The 19,445-nt window shown below is 36.9% G+C and overlaps 1 protein-coding gene across 1 annotated transcript; it reads right to left on the bottom strand.

The window, feature by feature from the left end:
- Positions 1 to 4,911: 4,911 nt before the first annotated feature.
- On the bottom strand, positions 4,912 to 18,105 carry LOC131801659 (uncharacterized). Its single transcript, XM_059120559.1, has 2 exons — positions 17,676 to 18,105; positions 4,912 to 6,299 (listed from the first exon to the last, which is right to left on the bottom strand). Exons 1-2 carry the CDS (start codon positions 17,715 to 17,717, stop codon positions 5,109 to 5,111), a joined length of 1,233 nt encoding a protein of 410 aa, XP_058976542.1. The 5' UTR covers positions 17,718 to 18,105; the 3' UTR covers positions 4,912 to 5,108.
- Between the last annotated feature and the right edge of the window lie 1,340 nt (positions 18,106 to 19,445).

Genomic DNA, 19,445 nt, shown 5'->3' with positions numbered 1-19,445 from the left:
GTGATTTCGCCGGGATTTAAAATATTCGCGGTTTAATGAAAAAATTTGAATTTTTTCAACAAAAAAGATATGGTCTTTTTTACCCGCTAAATATTATCCGATGACCACCCAAATGGGTAGGCTTCTTGCCAGCCCTAAACTCTAGCTACATGCGAAATTCCGCGTCGATTGGTCTATAATTGAGACCTGTAGAGCAAGTGCAAAATCAGGAATTTTTTCAGTTTTTGGTCCATTTCAACCCCTAAATATTTTGCGATAATCACCAAAAGAAATAGGGTTCTATTCTGACCCTAGCCCCACCTCCATTTTAAATTTCGTGAAGATTGGACCATAATTGCGACCTGTAGAGTGATTACAAATTAACATGGACAGACGGACGGACGGACATACATAGCTAGATCGACTCAGCTCGGCGAGCTAGGAAGATCCATATATACTTTCCTATGTGGGAAATCAATATTTCGTAGTGTTACATAATTTTTAGCCCAATCAAACTTATAATACCCCCAACACATAGTGTTGTAGGGTATAAAAATGAACCAAAAAACTTAAAAAAATGTCCAGATTTTGCGGTCGCCTTACAGACCTCATCAGTAGACATGCAATTTTTTATAAAGTTCGAGTTTAGATTAGTGCTAAAGCCTAAAATTTTGGATGGCCATCGGATAATATTTAGCTGGTGAAATGGACCACAATTGTGTGTTAAATACTAAAATTACGAAAATTACAAATACATGGAAGGCGCCCATCTGACCTTTACATTGATGCTGATTTCGTTGATGAATACAACCAAATATTTGAGATACAGGAAATCATATAGAGGAATCTAAATTCTCGAATATGGTTTTGAATACCTATACCTATATACATGACATAGGGCGTAAGTATAGGGCAAATGCTACGAAGATTTGCACGACCCAAGGGATTAGGCCAAAAGCCAAGATAAAACTTTTGCAGGATTTTGTGACATTATTTCAAGAATGAAATGAAAATAAAAATCTCAATGTGTATAGAAAAATTTGAATGTGAAATGTCCGTTCTTTCCGAAAGAGCGAATAAGTTATCTTACTTTGACATTTCATATGTTCTTGAAAAATACTAATTCCAGATCTATGAAGATTATTCGAAAACAGAAGCAATTATATCCAACATTTGTTTTTATAATGAAGTAGACTGTGGATGTTTCTTAGGGAAATCTTTATTATAGTAAAAAGCGTTTCATATCTACCGAAACTTTACCGCAAATTATAGTGTTATACGGTATCAAATAGTCGGCACCGCCCGACTGTAGCCTCTGTTTGCCTATTTTATAATAATATTTTGAGCACTTTAGGTTGTTGTACGTAGGTGTGTGAAATTGGATACGTTATAGGATTCTAGGGTGCTACTAATCTTTGAAATACCTATAGAAGGTGTTCTATCTATCTTAGGTCTAATCTAATGTTTGTTATACCCTACCCCACATAGTGGTAAGGGTATTATGTCTTTGTGCATTTGTTAGTAACATGGAGAAGGAAGCGAGATAGAGTCTAGTTACTTCATAGAAACACTATCTGAGTAGTTTTATGCATGTCAGTCCGTCTGTCCATCTATTTTTGTGAAAAAATGCTGGTCATGTTTTTAATCCGCTTGAGATGAAATTTTGTTTAGTCCAAGGGCGAACTCTATTGAAATTGGTGAGAATCGGTTCGAATTTTGATACAGCTTCCATATATATCTTCAACAGATTTCGGGTTAATTGTGCACCTAATAGCCAATATCTATCCAAATGACCTTAATTTTGGCACATCCGACCGAATTCATTCTAGTAGCAAGTACATGAAATTTTGTTCAGATATAGCTTTAGCTTCCATGTGTATGTTTTAACCGATTTGGTGTTTAAGTTTCTCACATTCATAATATGCACTCCACAATAATGATATTTAGTACCAGATATTACGTACAGCGCAGCAATACCAGCTTAAAACTTCGGTTCAGAGACCGATTCAGATTTGGATATAGCTCCCATATATATCTTCGACCGATTATTGTGCACCAGATTGTTAATATCAGGCCAAATGGAGTAAATTTTAGAATTTCCGACAGAATTAAGCCTAGAAGCAAGTACATCAAATTTGGTGAAAATCAGTACAGATATAGCTATACCTCACATATATATGTTTTATCCGATTTGATGTTTAAATCCCTCAAATTCGTCATATGCACTCCACAACAAAGATGTTTGATACCAGATAACATATGGAGCTCAGAAATCCCATTCCGAAATTTTATCGAGATTGGATCCGATTTGGATAGCTCCCATATGTCTTTATCCGATATCAGGTTTATTGTGCACCATATATGTAATATTCGTCCAAATAGGATGTATTTCAACACATCCGACCGAATTCAGCATAGAAATAAGTACTTAAAATTTGGAGAAAATAGGTCCAGAGTTATAGCAATGTTTCATCAAATTTGGGATTTAAAGTCACTCACAATCGTAATATGCACTCCACAAGAGTGATATATGGTTCCGGATAAATTATTGAGCTCAAAATTACTTCGGTCCAATTTTGTCGAGATCGGATCAGATTTAGATATAGCTTCCATATATGTATATACTAGCTGAACCTGGTGCGCTTCGCTACCCCTTTTAATTTTATATGCATGCAAAATTTTATTTACGAATATATGTTGGTTAAAAAAAAAAACAAATTTAAAGATTTAAAAAAAAATATTGCACTACTTTAATGCGTTAATAATCAAAACCATTAGAAAAGCAGTAACATGACATACATACACGAAGGGTTTGTCCTTCGGATTTTTATTTCATAGCAAATACCAAGCGTGCAGTAATACCAAGCGTGCAAATACCAAGCGTGCAGTAAACTGGAATCTTTTGAAGTTGAGTGGCATTTCTATTGCAATTAGTGAATTCGAGATAGCAACATACTTCTCCGTAATAAGCGTATTTCAAATCAATTGTTGTGTTGTTTTTTAGTGTTAGCCTAAGGCGTTGTGGGTCAATGGTTCTTATTAAAATGATATCCCAATCTGATCCGGTTTAAATATAATTTTAAAAAAATTACTTTTACACCAAATTCCGCCACACCTTTCATATTTAATTGAAATTGATGCGTCAAATATGTGAAATCGGCGGAGAATATACATATGGGAGCTATATCCAAATCTTAACTAATTTCCAATTAATTTGTCACATTTATTATTGTAACCAAATTCCGCCACACATTTTGAATTTCATTGGTATCGGTCATATATATCATGTTTGGTGCATAACATGTATGAAATCGGCCGAAATATATATGTTAGCTATATCCAAACCTCAACTGATTTTAATATAATTTGGAAATTTTTTCTGGTGCCTGATATTGTGTCTCTCGCTTTGGGTGCATCAAATATGTGAAATCGGCTGAGTATATATATGGGAGCTATAATCAAATCTGAGCGTATTTTTATAATTTTTCAAATTTATTTTTGTACCAAATTAAGTCACTCATGCCGAATTTCATTGGAATCGGAAACACGTATCGTGTTTTGTGCATCAAATATGTGAAATCGGCGGAAAATATATATGGGAGCTATATCCAAATCTGAACCGATTTTAATATAATTTGACTAATATATTTTCTATTCAAAATCCCGTTACATATTCCAAATTCCTTTGGAATCGAACATACATATCGTGTATGGTGCATAAAATACATGAAATCGGTCGAAAATATATATGAGAGCTATATCCAAATCTGAACCGAATTTAATATAATTTGACAAATGTATATTTGCTTTTAATTTCCGCTACACATTCCAAATTTCATTGAAATTGGGGATACATAGCGTGTTTGGTGCATCAAATGCTTGAAATCGGCCGAAAATATATATGGGAGCTATATCCAAATCTGAACCGATTTCAATATAATTTGACAAATTTATTTTCGGATTAAATCCCGTCACACATTCCAAATTTCATTGGAATCGAACATTCAAATTGTGTTTGAGGCATCAAATGAACGAAATCGGTCGAAAATATATATGGGAGCTATAGCTAAATTTGAACCGATTACAATGTAATTTGGCAAACTTATTTTTGTTCCAAATTCCGTCACGTATTCCAAATTTGGAGACTGTATCTTCAACCAATCAATAGATATGTGCATATAAAATCTAAATTGTTGGGAGGTACCTCCGATTCTGATGCTATATCTCCAGTTCCAAGTGGAAATTCAAAAATGTATATAGCCTATGTTACTTTCAGGCGATGTTGCAGTATATATGGAAATTTTCAGGAAAATCTATTCAGCGGTTTTGGAGTCCATAAATTACAAACAAACAAACAAACATACAAACATTTTCCTCTTTTATAGATATAGATTTATCCGATTTCAGGTTTATTGTGCACCAAACGGCTAATATCAACCGAAATAGACTGAATTTTATCAATTCCGAAATAATTTATTCTAGAAACAGGTACTTCAAATTTGGTAAAAATCGAATTTAGATATAACTATAGCTCACATACATATATATGTTTCATCCGATATGGGGTTTTAAGTCTCTCACATGCGTAATATGCACTCCACAATAATAAAATTTGATCCAGACATCAATTATGGCTCGAGAATACCTCTGGCAAGTTTTATTGAGATCGGTTCAAATTTATAGCTCCGGTATAGATATTCATCCGATTTAAAGGTTATTGTTCATCATGTATGTAATATCAAAATTCATTTTGTCCAGTCTTTACCATTTTAAGTCTTTGCATATGAAACATCAAAATGGAGAACCTATGAATTATTATACAGAAGAATTGGGGCAAAGAAAAAGTCCCAAAGAAGTCTTAAGTCGGAATACTTACCATCATACCATATCCATAGTAACAACTAATTTCGCTTTTCTTTTGAATAATATAATTAAGATTGCATGAATAATTTATTTCAATCTGGGCGGAGCTTGGTAGGAGTCTAGTGCATTATATATGTAATTTTTGAGTTACATATGTTTGTATGTGTACGTATGTATGTATGTTAATAGGCATGATAACAATTAAGGGCACTTTTTTCATAAATGTATATATATAGAATATTGTATATTTTGGAGTTTGGAGATTCTTATTCCACTTCCAACCATGTCTCCAATGTTGTGGAACTGGAACGTAAACTCGATTTAGCTGGAGAATTATTTAGGTGGTGATTGGCATCGAACACGGGGAAATCATCATCCTCCAAAGAATTGCCGTTGATATCCCACTTGACGACAGGTGTCAGCTTGTAGAAGGCATCCCGCTGCTCGCCAATGAACAACTGATGATAATTACCATCGGTAATACAACCTAGACTAACGTTGAGTGGAAGCAAATTTTGATTAGATGGTTGGGAGGAGGTGTGAAAATAGTGATGCTGTTGCGGCGGAGGTTGTTGGGGCAAATGCTGCAGCTCTAACTGAATGCTATCACAATTATCAGAGGATTCTTGGAACTCGCAAGCATATCTGTTGATGGCTGGATTCTGAAGGCCTCTGGTGGTGGTATCATCCTCTCGCTTGGCATCTGCAAGGCATTCGCCCGGCATTGAGGAAGTAAACATTTGGTTGTCAATGCCGTTGAAACTATTTCGAGTGCGACAAATGGTATTGTTGTTGTTATTTTGATTTTGCATTAGATTGGTGGTATTTAGAATATGCTCCTCATCAGTTGGCTGGGTCAATTCCTCATTGTCGTCTTCGTCACGAATTATGTAATTGTCTAGGCTACAAGTGGACGGGGTATGGCGTAGATAGCGGACATCTTCTTTGTACTTGACCTTCTCGAAAACAACTTCGATTTTCTTTTCAACGTCGTCGAAATCCTCCTCTTCACTAAATAACGAAGTGGGCCTCTCACGTGAGCACTCCCTTGCCGTACACTTTGCAAATTCCGGATCATAGGGGATTATTTCGGAAGCTGCATCGCTGCGTAACTGTTGAAGACGCTGAAATTCATAACCATCCGCTGTGAGAAATAATTTTGAGGTTAAACTTTGGAGGACAGGTTTATCCGAACTTAGATCTTCCAAATGAATGGGCAATTTTCGTTTAGTTCTCTCTTTTGTTACATCCTCAGTGGAGGAGAGCGGAGAGTGAGATTTATCTTTGTGTTTCTTATAACAAGTGGAAAGTTTTTGTTGTTGCGGCTGCATGCATATGTTCTCATTTTGATTGATGTCCCTCTCCTTAGCCTCCACAGATATGTCCACATCGGTCGATATGTCCTCCTCTTCCAAACGTTTAAGGAAAATCTGTTTATTAGAAATTTTGCGAATAAGCTGAAATAAAGGGTGTAGGGTTTTTTAGTAAACAACGGTAAATATATTTGGGAAAAATATAATAACGAATGGAAAATGTCAGAAGGAACAATTTCTTAAAACCCCCTAAAATACAATTCTTAGTCCCAAGAAGAGATAATAGGGAGAACAGGGAGAATTTTTAGATGTGCAACAGCTATTAAATGGCTAAAGTTGGAAGTTCGTACTAAAATGTACCTAAAATTAAATTCTTTGTATTGGACAAACGTAATGAGCTAGAATTCGGAATGAGCGTTGCTGATGGAGTGCAGGATAATTGTACCAAAGGGTTTTTGAAAATTCGTACTAGGTATGGGACACAAGGTTGGAAAGTAAGTTTGATATATGAAGGTGGTTCTGTACTGAATGGTACTAAAGTCAGAACAGTTTAGTTTAGGAACAAGTTAAAAAGCAGTAAGCTCGGCCGGGCCGAACTTTTAATACCCTCCACCATTTGCAACGAATTTGGAAATTTTCAAGAAATAAAATCCTTAAAAAATTTTGTTAAAATTTTAAAAATACCGAATATAGCCGTTATATTGGGGTCTATACGACGTGGACATACATAGTACAAATTCGAAACTTGAAATAAACGGTGGATAATGTAGCTAAAAGCATCAAAATATCGTATATAAGGAGGTGCCGTTAAATTGGAGCTGTGCGAAGACCTGGACCAGCATAGACAATTTTCTGTCACAGGCTGTAGCATCCATTACAACCTTTAAATATCACATCTCAAACAATTTCGGTGGATATTGTACCTAAAATCGTCAAAATACCGAATATAGGGAGGTACTGATATATGGGACCTATACGAAGACCTGGACCCGCACAGACAGTTTTCTGCCACAGACTGTAGTTCTCATAACGAACTTCAAATACCAATTTTGAAACAATTCTGGTGAATAATGTCGTTAAAATCATCAACATACTGAATATAGGGAGGTACCGTTATATGGGGGCTATACGAAGACGTGGACCTGCACAGACAATTTTCTGTCTTAGGGTGTTGTATCCATTTTGAACTTCAAATACTAAATTTTAAATTACTTCCGGGAAAAAGGTCGCCAAAAACATCAAAATACCGAATATCGGGAGGTACCGTTATATGGGGGCTATACGAAGACATGGACTTGCACGGACAATTTTCTATCTTAGGGTGTAGTATCCATTTGGAACTTCAAATACCAAATTTGAAACAATTCCGGTGAATAATGTCGCTAAACTCATCAAAATACCGAATATAAGGAGGTACCGTTATATGGGGGCTATGTGAAAACGTGGACCTACATGGCCCATTTACGAACTTAACCTGCCTACTGGAAAAATAAACATGTGTGCAAAATTTTAGCCATCTATCTCAATTCATTCGAATGATAGCGTGATTACAACAGACAGATGGACATCGCTAAATCGACTTAGAATTTTACGCTGATCAAGAATATATATACTTTGTTGGGTCTGACATGAGTATTTCGAGGAGTTACAAACGGAATGACAAAGTTAATATACCCTCCATAGTATGGTGGAGGGTATAAAAACGGATGATACTGGTATTTTGTAATTATACCCTCCACCATACATAGTATGGAGGGTATATTAAGTTCGTCATTCCGTTTGTAACTCATCGATATAATAATTTTAGACCCAACAAAATACATATATTCTTGATCAGCGTAAAATTCTAGTACGATTTAGCCCTGTCCGTCCGTCTGTTGTAATCACGCTACAGTCAAAACGTATTAAGATAGGAAGCTATTTTGATGATTTTAGACACATTTTTCAATGGAATTCTCTGAAATTCCACAAAAGGAGTTCTGTGTGTTCACTTTACCGCCTGGAAGAGAATTATTTATATAGGTCCACGATATCCCCCCATAACAATACAACCCCCCCCCCCCCAATATTCAGTATTTTGATGATATTAGCCACATATTTCAATGGAATTGTCTGAAATTCCACACAAGGAGTTCCTTGTGAATACTTTACCCCTAAAAGAGATTTGTTAATATAGGTCCACGATATCGTATATCTCCCATATAACGGTTCCCCCCGATATTCAGTATTTTGGTGATATTATCGTACCATTATTGTTCGAAAAGTACTAAATAGACATGAAATCCTCAAATTTGGCATAGATTTCACTGTTGATATCCGTAGTTGAGAGAACTGGTTTTGGAAATGTGTACTATAATTGTACGAAAAGTACTAAATGGTACAAAAATTGGTGTTGGTTGAAGGGATAGGGCTGGATTCTTCAAATTCGATATTAAGGTCTCTGTTGGTATCTGGAACTGAGATATGGATGTGGGTTTGGAAATGTGTACTATACTCGTACGAAAAGTACTTAATAGGACTACATTTTTAAGTACTTAATAGGACTACATTTTTGTATTGGGCGAATTAATAGACCTAAAATCCTAAAATTTGCTATAGATTTGACTGTTGGTATCTGTGGTTGAGAGAAGGGGCTGGTTTTGGAAATGTGTACTATTATTGTTCGAAAGGACTTAATTTGGTTTTGTGGCCGCTGTTCAGTGTAGCCTGGACATATGGAGATGGTTTCGGATATGTGTCCTATAAATGTATGAAAAGTACTAACAAGTACTGAATTTGGTATTGGGTGAAGGGTATTGAGACCTTTGTTGGTATCTGCTTTTGAGATCTGGTGGTGGTTTTGCAAATGCGTACTGTTATTGTTCGGGAAGTAAGTTTGATATTGATGCCACTGTTGGTTTCTAGGGTTTACCTAGGAGACGTTGAAACAGTTTTGGGTAAAAAATCTGATGTAAAAGGATTAAAGTATTCCAGTGACAGCTCATTATATTATTCAAAGCGTACACAAGCATTTTGGTGAGAATTTTCCGGAAAAAAGTTATTCGTGATGGAATTCAAGCGTGATAGTGTGATATTTGGCTGGAAAACCACAAGCAGCATTTAAATGTGAATTAATCTTTTGTGTCTCGTAACATCGCTCGTTATTGTGATACTGGTAGCGTAGCCCGACGCCAAGGAAATGGACGGAAGGAAACAGCAACATCAGCAGAAATGGTTCAAAAAGTAAAGAAGCGACTTGATCGAAACCCGCGTCACAGTGGCCGAAAAATGGCTCGTGAGCTGAACACATCGCAATATTCCATTTGGCAAATATTGAAAAATAAGCTCGGGGTAAAGCCATTGAACTTCCAAAAAGTGCAAGAACTTACACCGCTACAGTTAAAGAGTTGCTTCGCTGGGTCGAAAGCGGTGAACTGCCGAATTTGTTTTTCTCCGATGAGAAAACTTTCGTAGTTCCAGCAGTTTCTAAACAAACAAAATGATCGTGTTTACTCGCCAAAGAGGTCACCTGAAAATGTGCACCTCGGTTGGCCACCAGAACCCAACCGCCGGCCATGGTGGGCCGCGATAACAGCCCATGGTCGCTCTCCGTTCGTATTAATCGACCGTGGCATCAGAATAAATGCCGAATATTATCGCGAAAATATTCTGGAGGATGTATTAAAGCCTTGTATTTTGGCCGCATACCTTGGACATTCCAACAGGACTAAGCACCATCGCACTCAGCACCCGCCATCTAAGAATGGTTACAAAATGAGGTTCCCTGCTTCACTTCCAGCGCACAATGACCATAACCATCTCCGGATACCAATCCATTGGACTATTGTGTCTGTAGTATTTTGGAAAGCAAGGTTGGCAGTAAAAATACCAAAGTGTCGATCACCTTAAGCAAGCGCTTCGCCGGGAATGGGCCAAAATACAACAGAGGAACATTCGGGCAGCGTGTGACCGTTTCATTGGCCGTTTGAAGGCCATAATTCGTGCCAAAGGTGACCAATTCGAACAAATCTAAATTTATTTTAAAATTTGATCCTATTTCCGACATTTTTTGCTTTCATTCAATAGAATTTTAAAAAAAGATATAAAAATTATGGCGTTTGACTTTTTGAAGTTTTTTTTATCTCACTCTGTATATAAAATGTAGGTCAGGGGCGATCATTGACCTCTCACCAAAAGGTACACATATTGAGTAACTCTAGTATAATGATTAATCAGTTTCCGAGCATTCCCCCAAATAAAAAAATACATATACAAGTGGTCCTATACTGATGTGTACTTTTTGAATGCGTATTATGGCTTTAAAGCAGTTAATTCCGTAAGGAATTAATATATGGGAGGTGTGACCTCATCTTAATCGATTTTTTACTAGATTTGACGGGAGCTCTTCGCTAACTTATTGACAAATTTCGTCAATTACAGAGATTATGCATTTTAAATTTATCGACTTTTATCGGTAGCTCAAAAAATGAGCTAGAGAATTCCACTACTGAGCTGTATTTCATATATTTCCCCGAATATCATTATTACGGAAGAGGAGGAAGCTTGGGTTCCTAATATGTACGAAAAATCATTGCAAAGAACAGCCTATATAGGTCAAGGTTTTGATATAGACCTCATTTAACTGTTCCCACAGATTTTTGGTATTCTGATGATGTATGTCACTCTTTTTTTAACCGTATTGACTCATATTTGGAATTTAGAGTTCCTGTCCGAGTCTTCGTATATCCCCAATATAACGGTACCTGCCTATATTCGGTATTTCAATGGTTTTAATGGCATTGTTCAATGGAATCAGACAATCAGACTCTTACATAACATTTTTTAAGAGTTATGATTATTCAAAATTTTGACCCTTTGTTGGGGAGGTACTTGATGGAGCAGGGGGTTAGCAAAGTTGAATCAAAATCAAATTATCCTTTCTCTTTCTCTGCTGTAAAACATATTTATTTTGACAATTTCGACCTTTTGTGGGGGAGTTACCAGTAGGAGTGGTCCAATATTGCCTATCTCCGAACTCGATCTAAGTTTGATAATAATTTTACGATGTACCGAGTTTGGACAAAATCGGGTATTCCCTTCGAGAGCTATCGTACGATCGACTCCAAAAGCTCTGAAACGGTTTTGGTCCAAAGAGACCTAAGGTCTAAACTCGATATTCTGGCGAGGCGCGTTTTGACCGTATTATACGGAAAATACAAACATGTAATAAGTAAACATCTGAAATTCGGTAGGAGGGCCACTCCTGGTAGGTACGGGTGAAATAGAAGTGAGTTTGTAGAAATCGATTGTAATAAAATACGAAAAGTACTAAAGCCACTTATTCAATTAATGGTTAGAGTACTCCTGAAGTGCTGAAACTTTTTTTATCCTCAGACATATGCATAAAGAGGGTATATATCATTTGATACGGCTAAAACGTGCGTTATTGAAATAACGGTTTTAGATCCTAGGTCATTTAGGACCAAATCCGTTTTAGGACATTTGGAGTCGATCTAGTCCGTCCATCCATCTGTCTGTCCGTCTGGCAGGTGCGCACGATAACTCTCTAAGGGAGTAGCCGATTTGGTCCAAACTTGGTACATCATATTATTATTATCGAATTCGGAGATGGACAATATCGGTCCACATTTTCTGGTTCCTCCTAAACAAAAGGTTAACATTAAAATGTCTTACCTTATAAAAGAAGACAGAATCATTTGGTTTTGTGCACACTTTAAAAATCCTAATATTCTGTCAGTGCTAAATCCAGGTCAGAAAATAGAGAATATCGGTCCACCCCATCGAGTACCTCTCCCTAAAGGGTCAAAATTTTGAATAATAATAAAAGCGGCAGTGGCCGAAAAATGGCTCGTAAGCTGAACATATCGCAATATTCCATTCGTAAAAATATTGAAAAATAAGCTCGGGGTAAAACCATAGAGATTCCAAAAAGTGCAAGAACTTACACCGCTACAAAAAGAAAATAGACTCAAAAGAGCCAAAGAGTTGCTTTGAAAGTGGTGAACTGCCGAATTTGATCTTCTCCGATGAGAAAACATTCGTTGTTAAGCAGTTTGTAAACAAACAAAATGATCGTGTTTACTTGCCAAAAGGTCAGCTGAAAATGTGCACCTTCGGTTGGCCACCAGAACTCAAGCGCCGGACTGGTGATGATGTGGGCCGCCATAACAGCCGATGGTCGCTCTTCCCTCGTATTAATCGACCGTGGCATCAGAATAATGCCGAATATTATCGCGAAAATATTCTGGAGGGTGTATTAAAGCATTGGACACGCAAACATTTTGTGCGCAGACCTTGGACATTCCAACAGGACTTAGCACCATCGCACTCAACACGCGCTACCCAAGAATGGTTACAAAATTAGGTTGCTGGCTTCATTTCCGTTCCTGGTTCCTGGCTCCGGATACCAATCCGTTGGACTATTACATCTGGAATATTTTGGAAGCCAAGGTTGGCACAAAAAAATACCAAAGTGACGATCACCTCTAGCAAGCGCTTCGCCGGGAATGCGCCAAAATACCGCAGAGCAACATTCGAGCTGCGTGTGACGGTTTGATTGGCCGTTTGAAGGCCATAATTCGTGCCAAAGGTGACCAATTCGAAAAAATCTAAACTTATTCTAAAATTTGATGCTTTTTCCGACATTTTTATACCCTCCACCTTGGAAAGGAGGATATATTAACTTTGTCATTCCGTTTGTAACATCCTTTAATATTCGTCGTAGACCCCATAAAGTATATATATTCATAATCAGCATAAAATTCTAAGTCGATTTAACGATGTCCGTCTGTCTGTCTGTCTGTCCATCTGTCTGTCTGTTGAAATCACGATACAGCCCACATTATTTGACGTAGAGCGCCAAAATTTAGCAGAGCAATTTGTATTGTGTCTAGGATGGTTGGTATTGAAAATGAGATATATCGGTCCACGTTCTGGTATAGTCCCCATATAACGGTACCTCCCGATATTCGGTATTTTGATGATTTATGCCACATTTTTTTCACGGATTTGTCTGAAAATTGGTATTTGTAAGTCATAACGGGACTCTGTGCGTGTGGCACAACATTGCATGTATAGGTCCACGTTTTTGTATAGCCCCCATATAAAAGTATCTGTCAATATTCGGTATTTTTTGCCACATTTTTTCACTGATTTGTCTAAAAATTGGTATTTGTGGGTCATAATGGGTCCTAGTTCGTGTGGCGAAACACTGTATGTATATGTCCACGTTTTGGTGTAGTCTCCATATAACGGTACCTCCCAATATTCGGTATTTTGATGATTTTTGACACATTTTTTCAAGAATTTCTCTGAAAATAGGCAGTTGTAGATCACAATGGGTCCCAGTTCGTGTGGCGAGTCATTGTAATTATAGGTCCACGTTTTGGTATAGCCCCCATATAATGGTACCTCCCGATATTCAATAATTTGATGATTTTTGCCACATTTTTTCACGGATTTGTCTGAAAATTGGTATTTGTAGGTCATAATGGGTTCTAGCTCCTTTGGCGAAACATTGCATGTGTAGGTCCACGATTTGGTATAGACCCCATATAACGGTACCTCCCGATATTCGGCATTTTAATGGTTTTTGCCACATTTCTTCTAATGTTTCCTTTACCCTAAGGTGGAGGGTATTAAAAGTTTGGCCCGGCCGAACTTAATGTTTTTATACCCTCCACCATACTATGGAGGGTATATTAACTTTGTCATTCCGTTTGTAACTCCTCGAAATACTCATGTCAGACCCAACAAAGTGTATATATTCTTGATCAGCGTAAAATTCTAAGTCGATTTAGCCATGTCCGTCTGTCTGTCTGTCTGTCCGTCTGTCTGCCTGTTGTAATCACGCTATCTTTCGAACGAATTGAGATAGAAGGCTAAAATTTTGCACACGTGTTTATTTTTCCAGTAGGCAGGTTAAGTTCGTAAATGGGCCATGTAGGTCCACGTTTTCATATAGCCCCCATATAACGGTACATCCCGATATTCGGTATTTTGATGATATTAGCGACATTATTCACCGGAACTGTTTCAACTTTCGTATTTGAAATTCGAAATGGATACTACAGCCTATGACAGAAAATGACGAAATGGATACTACAGCCTGGGCAGGTCCACGTCTTCGTATGGCCCCCATATAACATTACCTCCCAAAATTCGGTATTTTGATGATTTTAGCGCCATTATTCACCGGAATTGTTTCAAATTACGTATTTAGAATTCGTGATGGGATCTACAGTCTGTGACAGAAAAATGTTTATGCAGGTCCAGGTCTTCGTATAGGCCCCATATATCAGTACCTCCCTATATTCGGTATTTTGAAGAGTTTAGGTACAATACCCACCGAAATTGTTTGAGATGTGGTATTTGAAGTTCGTAATGGATGATACAGCCTGTGACAGAAAATTGTCTATGCACCTCCTTATATACGATATTTTGATGATTTTAGCTACATTATTCACCCTTTATTTCAAGTTTCGAATTTGAATATGGTAATGGCTAATGACAAACAATGCCTATGTAGGTTCACGTCGAATAGACCCCAATATAACGGCAATATTCGGTGATTTTAAAATTTAACAGAATTTTTTAAGGATTTCATTTTTTTTTAAATTCGTTCCAAATGGTGGAGGGTATTCAATGTTTGGCCCGGCCGAACTTACTGCTTTTTAACTTGTTTTACTTGTTTGCTATATTTTTAGCTGTAAAAGGCGAAGTGAGCATCTGATTGCTTTCAAATTCGGCATATCCAAATATTTCAATCTACCCAATACCAGGTGTGAATATGGACTATATCGGAACCTAAATGAAGTGGGAAAATGGATAATATTGATCAACTCTTTTCAGTACCTCCCCCATAAGGGGTCAAAACTCTGAATTATCATAACTCTTTTAAATGTGAAATACGAGCGCGCGTGCCTTCAAATTCCGCACACCCCACACTCCTAAATAATTATAACCCTTAAAAATTTGAAAAAAAAAAGACTTCGAATTTCATCAAATTTCGTAAATCTCAATATTTTTACCAACACCGCGAAGCTCATGAAAAGCGAAATGAGCATTCTATTCCTTTGAAACTCGGCACATCCCAATATTCATTTCAACACGAGATCAGGAGTGGATATCTGAATACTCATTCCAGTACTCTCCCACAAAGAGGGGCAGAATTTTGAATAACAAAACGCTCATAAAATGCGAAAACATAAAAATATCCCAATATTTTTACTACCCCCGGGTACCTCCTCCACTATATTTCCATAATGTATTTCGTCTAGTCTTTACCATTTTATGTCCATGTAATTGGTTTTCTAATGAATTTTTGGTAATCGTAACTTCTTAACTACATTATGTTTCGCAATTTTAAATTCTACTATGTTGAATATTGAAATCCGATAATTATACCCTACAACACTATGTGTTGGGGGTATTATAAATTTGATTGGGCCAGAATTTATGTAACACCTCGAAATATTGGTTTCCCATATAGGAAAGTATATATGGATCTTCCTAGCTCGCCGAGCTGAGTCGATCTAGCTATGTAAGTCCGTCCGTCCGTCCGTCCATCTGTCCGTCTGTCCATGTTAATTTGTAATCACTCTACAGGTCGCAATTATGGCCCGATCTTCACGAAATTTAAAATGTAGGTGGGGTTAATGTCAGAATAGAACCCTATTTCTTTTGGAGATTATCGCCAAATGTTTAGGGGTTGAAATGGACCAAATACTGAAAAAATGTCGGATTTTGCAGTAGCTATACAGGTCGCAATTATAGACCAATCGACGCAGAATTTCGCATGTAGCTAGAATTTAGCCTACTAATTTGGGTGGTCATCGGATTATATTTAGCGAGTAAAATAGACCATATCTTTTGTATTGAAAAAAATCGAAATTTTTCATTAAACCGCGAATATTTTAAATCCCGGCGAAATCACAAAGCTATGACAGGGTTACTTCTGATCTTTATATTGATGTTAACATCCAACAAATCGGATATATAGCAAAATATGTGCGACATATTTGTCTATCAAAGAAGATATGCTTGAAAGATCTCTTTTATGTCGAGAACGGCTGAACTGATTTCGACAGTTCTCATTAATTCAGAATGGCCTTTTAGCAGAAAAGAAAAAACGCCTAAAAAATCGCATAAAAATATCTCTCTAAAGATGAAAATATTGATTTTGAAATTTTTCTCATATTTTTTCAATTTTGTCATATTTTTTGGCATATTTTCATTTTGAATTAAACATTTGGTAATATTTTTACAGCTAGCAAAACTAAGTAGTTAGAATATCAGGATATCATATACAGATCGCATTTATGGCCCGATCCTTACGAAATTTTGCATGGGGATAAGATGAGGGTCAGAATAGAAGCCTACTCTGTTTGGAGATGATATTTAGGGGTTGAAATGGACAAAAAAAACTGCAAAATTGTCAGCAGGTCGTAATTATCGCCCGATCGCATTTGAATGGAGGTTACCGGACATTGCAAAAGCCAAATAGTTTTGGATGGCCATCCAAAAATATTTAATGTGTGAAATAGTTTGCCAACTTTTGTAGACAAAATACGAAAATATCCATTCCAGTGTCTCTTTGGAGAATTCACAAATACAGGAAAGACGCACTTCTGACTATTTCGTTAACGCTGATTTCGTTGAAGAATATAGTCAAATGACTGTATCTCATATAGATGCGTTTCAGTCAAAAACCAATAATAAATGTTAATCTTTTGCCACTTCTGAGAGATTATGGGTCTTTGGGAAATATTGGTTCCAGATCTAGGAAGACCATTTACGTGCAACATCTACCAATAAATTGAAAATGAGCAAATTAGTTTAAGTTGCTATTATTCCAAAATTAGAGAACGAAACCTGATGTTTTTCTTTAATTATTTGTCACAATATCTTGTGCAATTCTTTCGAGTATCTCGCCTATATAAACTGTATCGTTTATTATAGTGTTGTAGGGTATTCAACGGTCGGCCCCGCTCGACTGTAGCCTTTGCTTACTTGTTTTATTTTTAAATGTTTCTTTTATTATCCATATTTAGACCTATTTAATCCTTTAAATGTAATTAATCTTCAAATGCCTTTAAATAAAAAAAAAAACTGTTTAAGTTTTTCCACGCCGCTTCCTTTCCGAGAAATAACAAAACAAAGTTATTTTAAAATCTCCTGCGGAAATACAAAGGCCATAAATTCCATAGAATATTTTTAGGCCAGCTATGGAGGGGTTACTCGTTTCATGCTCTAGAAAATTTCCACGTTTATTCTATCATTTCCTGTTTTGTGGTCATTAACACCCCGTCATCGCTGTTTTGTTCGAACGCAACAACAACAGCGCCAACAAAACATTACAAGGATAATCGCCCATCTATTGTTATGGCTTTCTAAATCAATATTATTGATTTAGTTTTGGGGCGCAAATACAACAACTACTAAACAACGGGATAGCCACTGTCCCCCGAACCTATCTCTACTAATTATTTTGCCAGAACACGCAAAAAACGCCACACTTACCTTAATGCAGGACTTTTTCGTACGTTTCAATAGGTGCGACATGTTGCCTTGAAGTTGTTGCTGTTGTTTGTCGAATAGCACTTTTCAAAATTCTCAAAGCCATTACCATTTAAAAAATCTTTAAGTGAATTGAATTTAGTATTAATTTTTGTTGTGTTTTATTAGCTCTGGTTTTATTTTTTTTTTATTTTTCGCCTTTCTTTTAACTATCCTTCTCTGTTACATTTCAACAAAGAAAAAACGAAAACAACCGACGGATTTTTCGTCAGCAGCCGTTAGCTGGCTGGCTGTCTAACGCGTTGAACCCCCAAAAAGTGACTGCATTACCATGGAAAATAGAGTGGCCTACTAAGTGGGGGTCACACGCTTCTGCGGCAAGGCAGTGGTGAGCCTGTCTGCTCGCCTTCCGCCAGTCTCCTGCCTGCTCTTCAATCATCCAGCCAAGTCATGGATGGCATGCCATTCAGGCAATGTTTAACAGCTTAACACCCATTGCTCAAATAAGGAACTGCTGTGCTGCTGACGTTTCTGCTACTGCTGACGTTGTTGCTTTTTCGGACATTGAATACTGAGCGTCGTTTTTCATGACAAGGATAAGACTTTCCATCAGTTTGTCTTAAGAATTTCCATGCTACTAAAGGTTCATTCAATTTACGTAAATTCAGTTATGTGCGTTGTATGTATTCGTTAAATATTACTATAAAACTACACACATTTGTACATACATACATAGCTATCGTAGAAGTGAATATACACATCTGCACATATTTGTATTCGTGTTATGTGCAAAACAGGGTTACCCTTACATTAGGGAATTTTTAAATCCCACGACTATTTTAAATCCCTCCATCATTCCGTTTGTAATACTTTTGAATATTTGTTGGAGACATCAAAAGTATTGACTGGCCGGCCGAACTTTAAGTTCGTCATTCCATTTGTAAGTCATCGAAATACTAATTTTAGACCCAACAAAGCACATATATTCTTGATCAGCGTAAAATTCTAAGACGATTTAGACCTGGCTGTCCGCCTGTTGTAATCACGCTAGAGTCAAAACGAATAAAGATTGGAAGCTAAAATTTTGCACAGATCAGTCTTTTGTCTGCAGGCAGGTCAAGTTCGAAGATTGACAATATTTACACAAGGAGTTCCTTGTGAGTTATTTATACCCTAGAAGAGAATTATCTATATAGGTCCACGATATCGTATTTTTCAACGGAATTGCCTGAAAATTCACACAAGGAGTTCCGTGTGAGTACTTTATCCCCTGAAGAGAATTGTTTATATAAATCCACAATATCGTATATCCCCCATATAACGGCACCTTCTGATATTCGGTGTATTTATGATTTTAGCCACATTTTTCAAGGAATTGTCTGAAAATCCACACAGGGAACTCTTTGTGAGTACTTTACCCCCTGGAAGAGAATTATATATGTAGGCCTACGATATCGTATAGGCGCCATATAACGGCACCCCCCAATATTCTGTATTTAGATGATTTTAGCCACATTTTTCAATGGAATTGAAAATCCATACAGGATGTTCTTTGTGAGTACTTTGCATTGTTAGAACTGTCTTTATAGGTCTACAATATATGATGATTTTAGCGACATTATTTACCGGAATTATTTCAAAGTTGGTATTTGAAGTTCGTAATGGATACTACATCCTAAGACAGAAAATGAGCCATGTAGGTCCACGTCTTCGTATAGCCCCCATATAGCGGTACCCCCGATATTTGGTATTTAGATGATTTTAGCGTCATTC

This window comes from Musca domestica, unplaced genomic scaffold (genome assembly GCF_030504385.1).
Source record: "Musca domestica strain aabys unplaced genomic scaffold, Musca_domestica.polishedcontigs.V.1.1 17, whole genome shotgun sequence".
In the NCBI taxonomy this organism is placed as follows: domain Eukaryota; kingdom Metazoa; phylum Arthropoda; class Insecta; order Diptera; family Muscidae; genus Musca; species Musca domestica.
This window is presented reverse-complemented; position numbering and strand designations above follow the sequence as displayed.

Bases quoted from the DNA above. Each gene is read 5' to 3' on its own strand.
- LOC131801659 (XM_059120559.1), bottom strand. From the start codon at position 17,717: ATGTCGCACCTATTGAAACGTACGAAAAAGTCCTGCATTAAG. The intron at 6,300-17,675 runs GTAAGTGTGGCG...CCTTTATTTCAG, and splicing joins CGAAAAAGTCCTGCATTAAG to CTTATTCGCAAAATTTCTAA.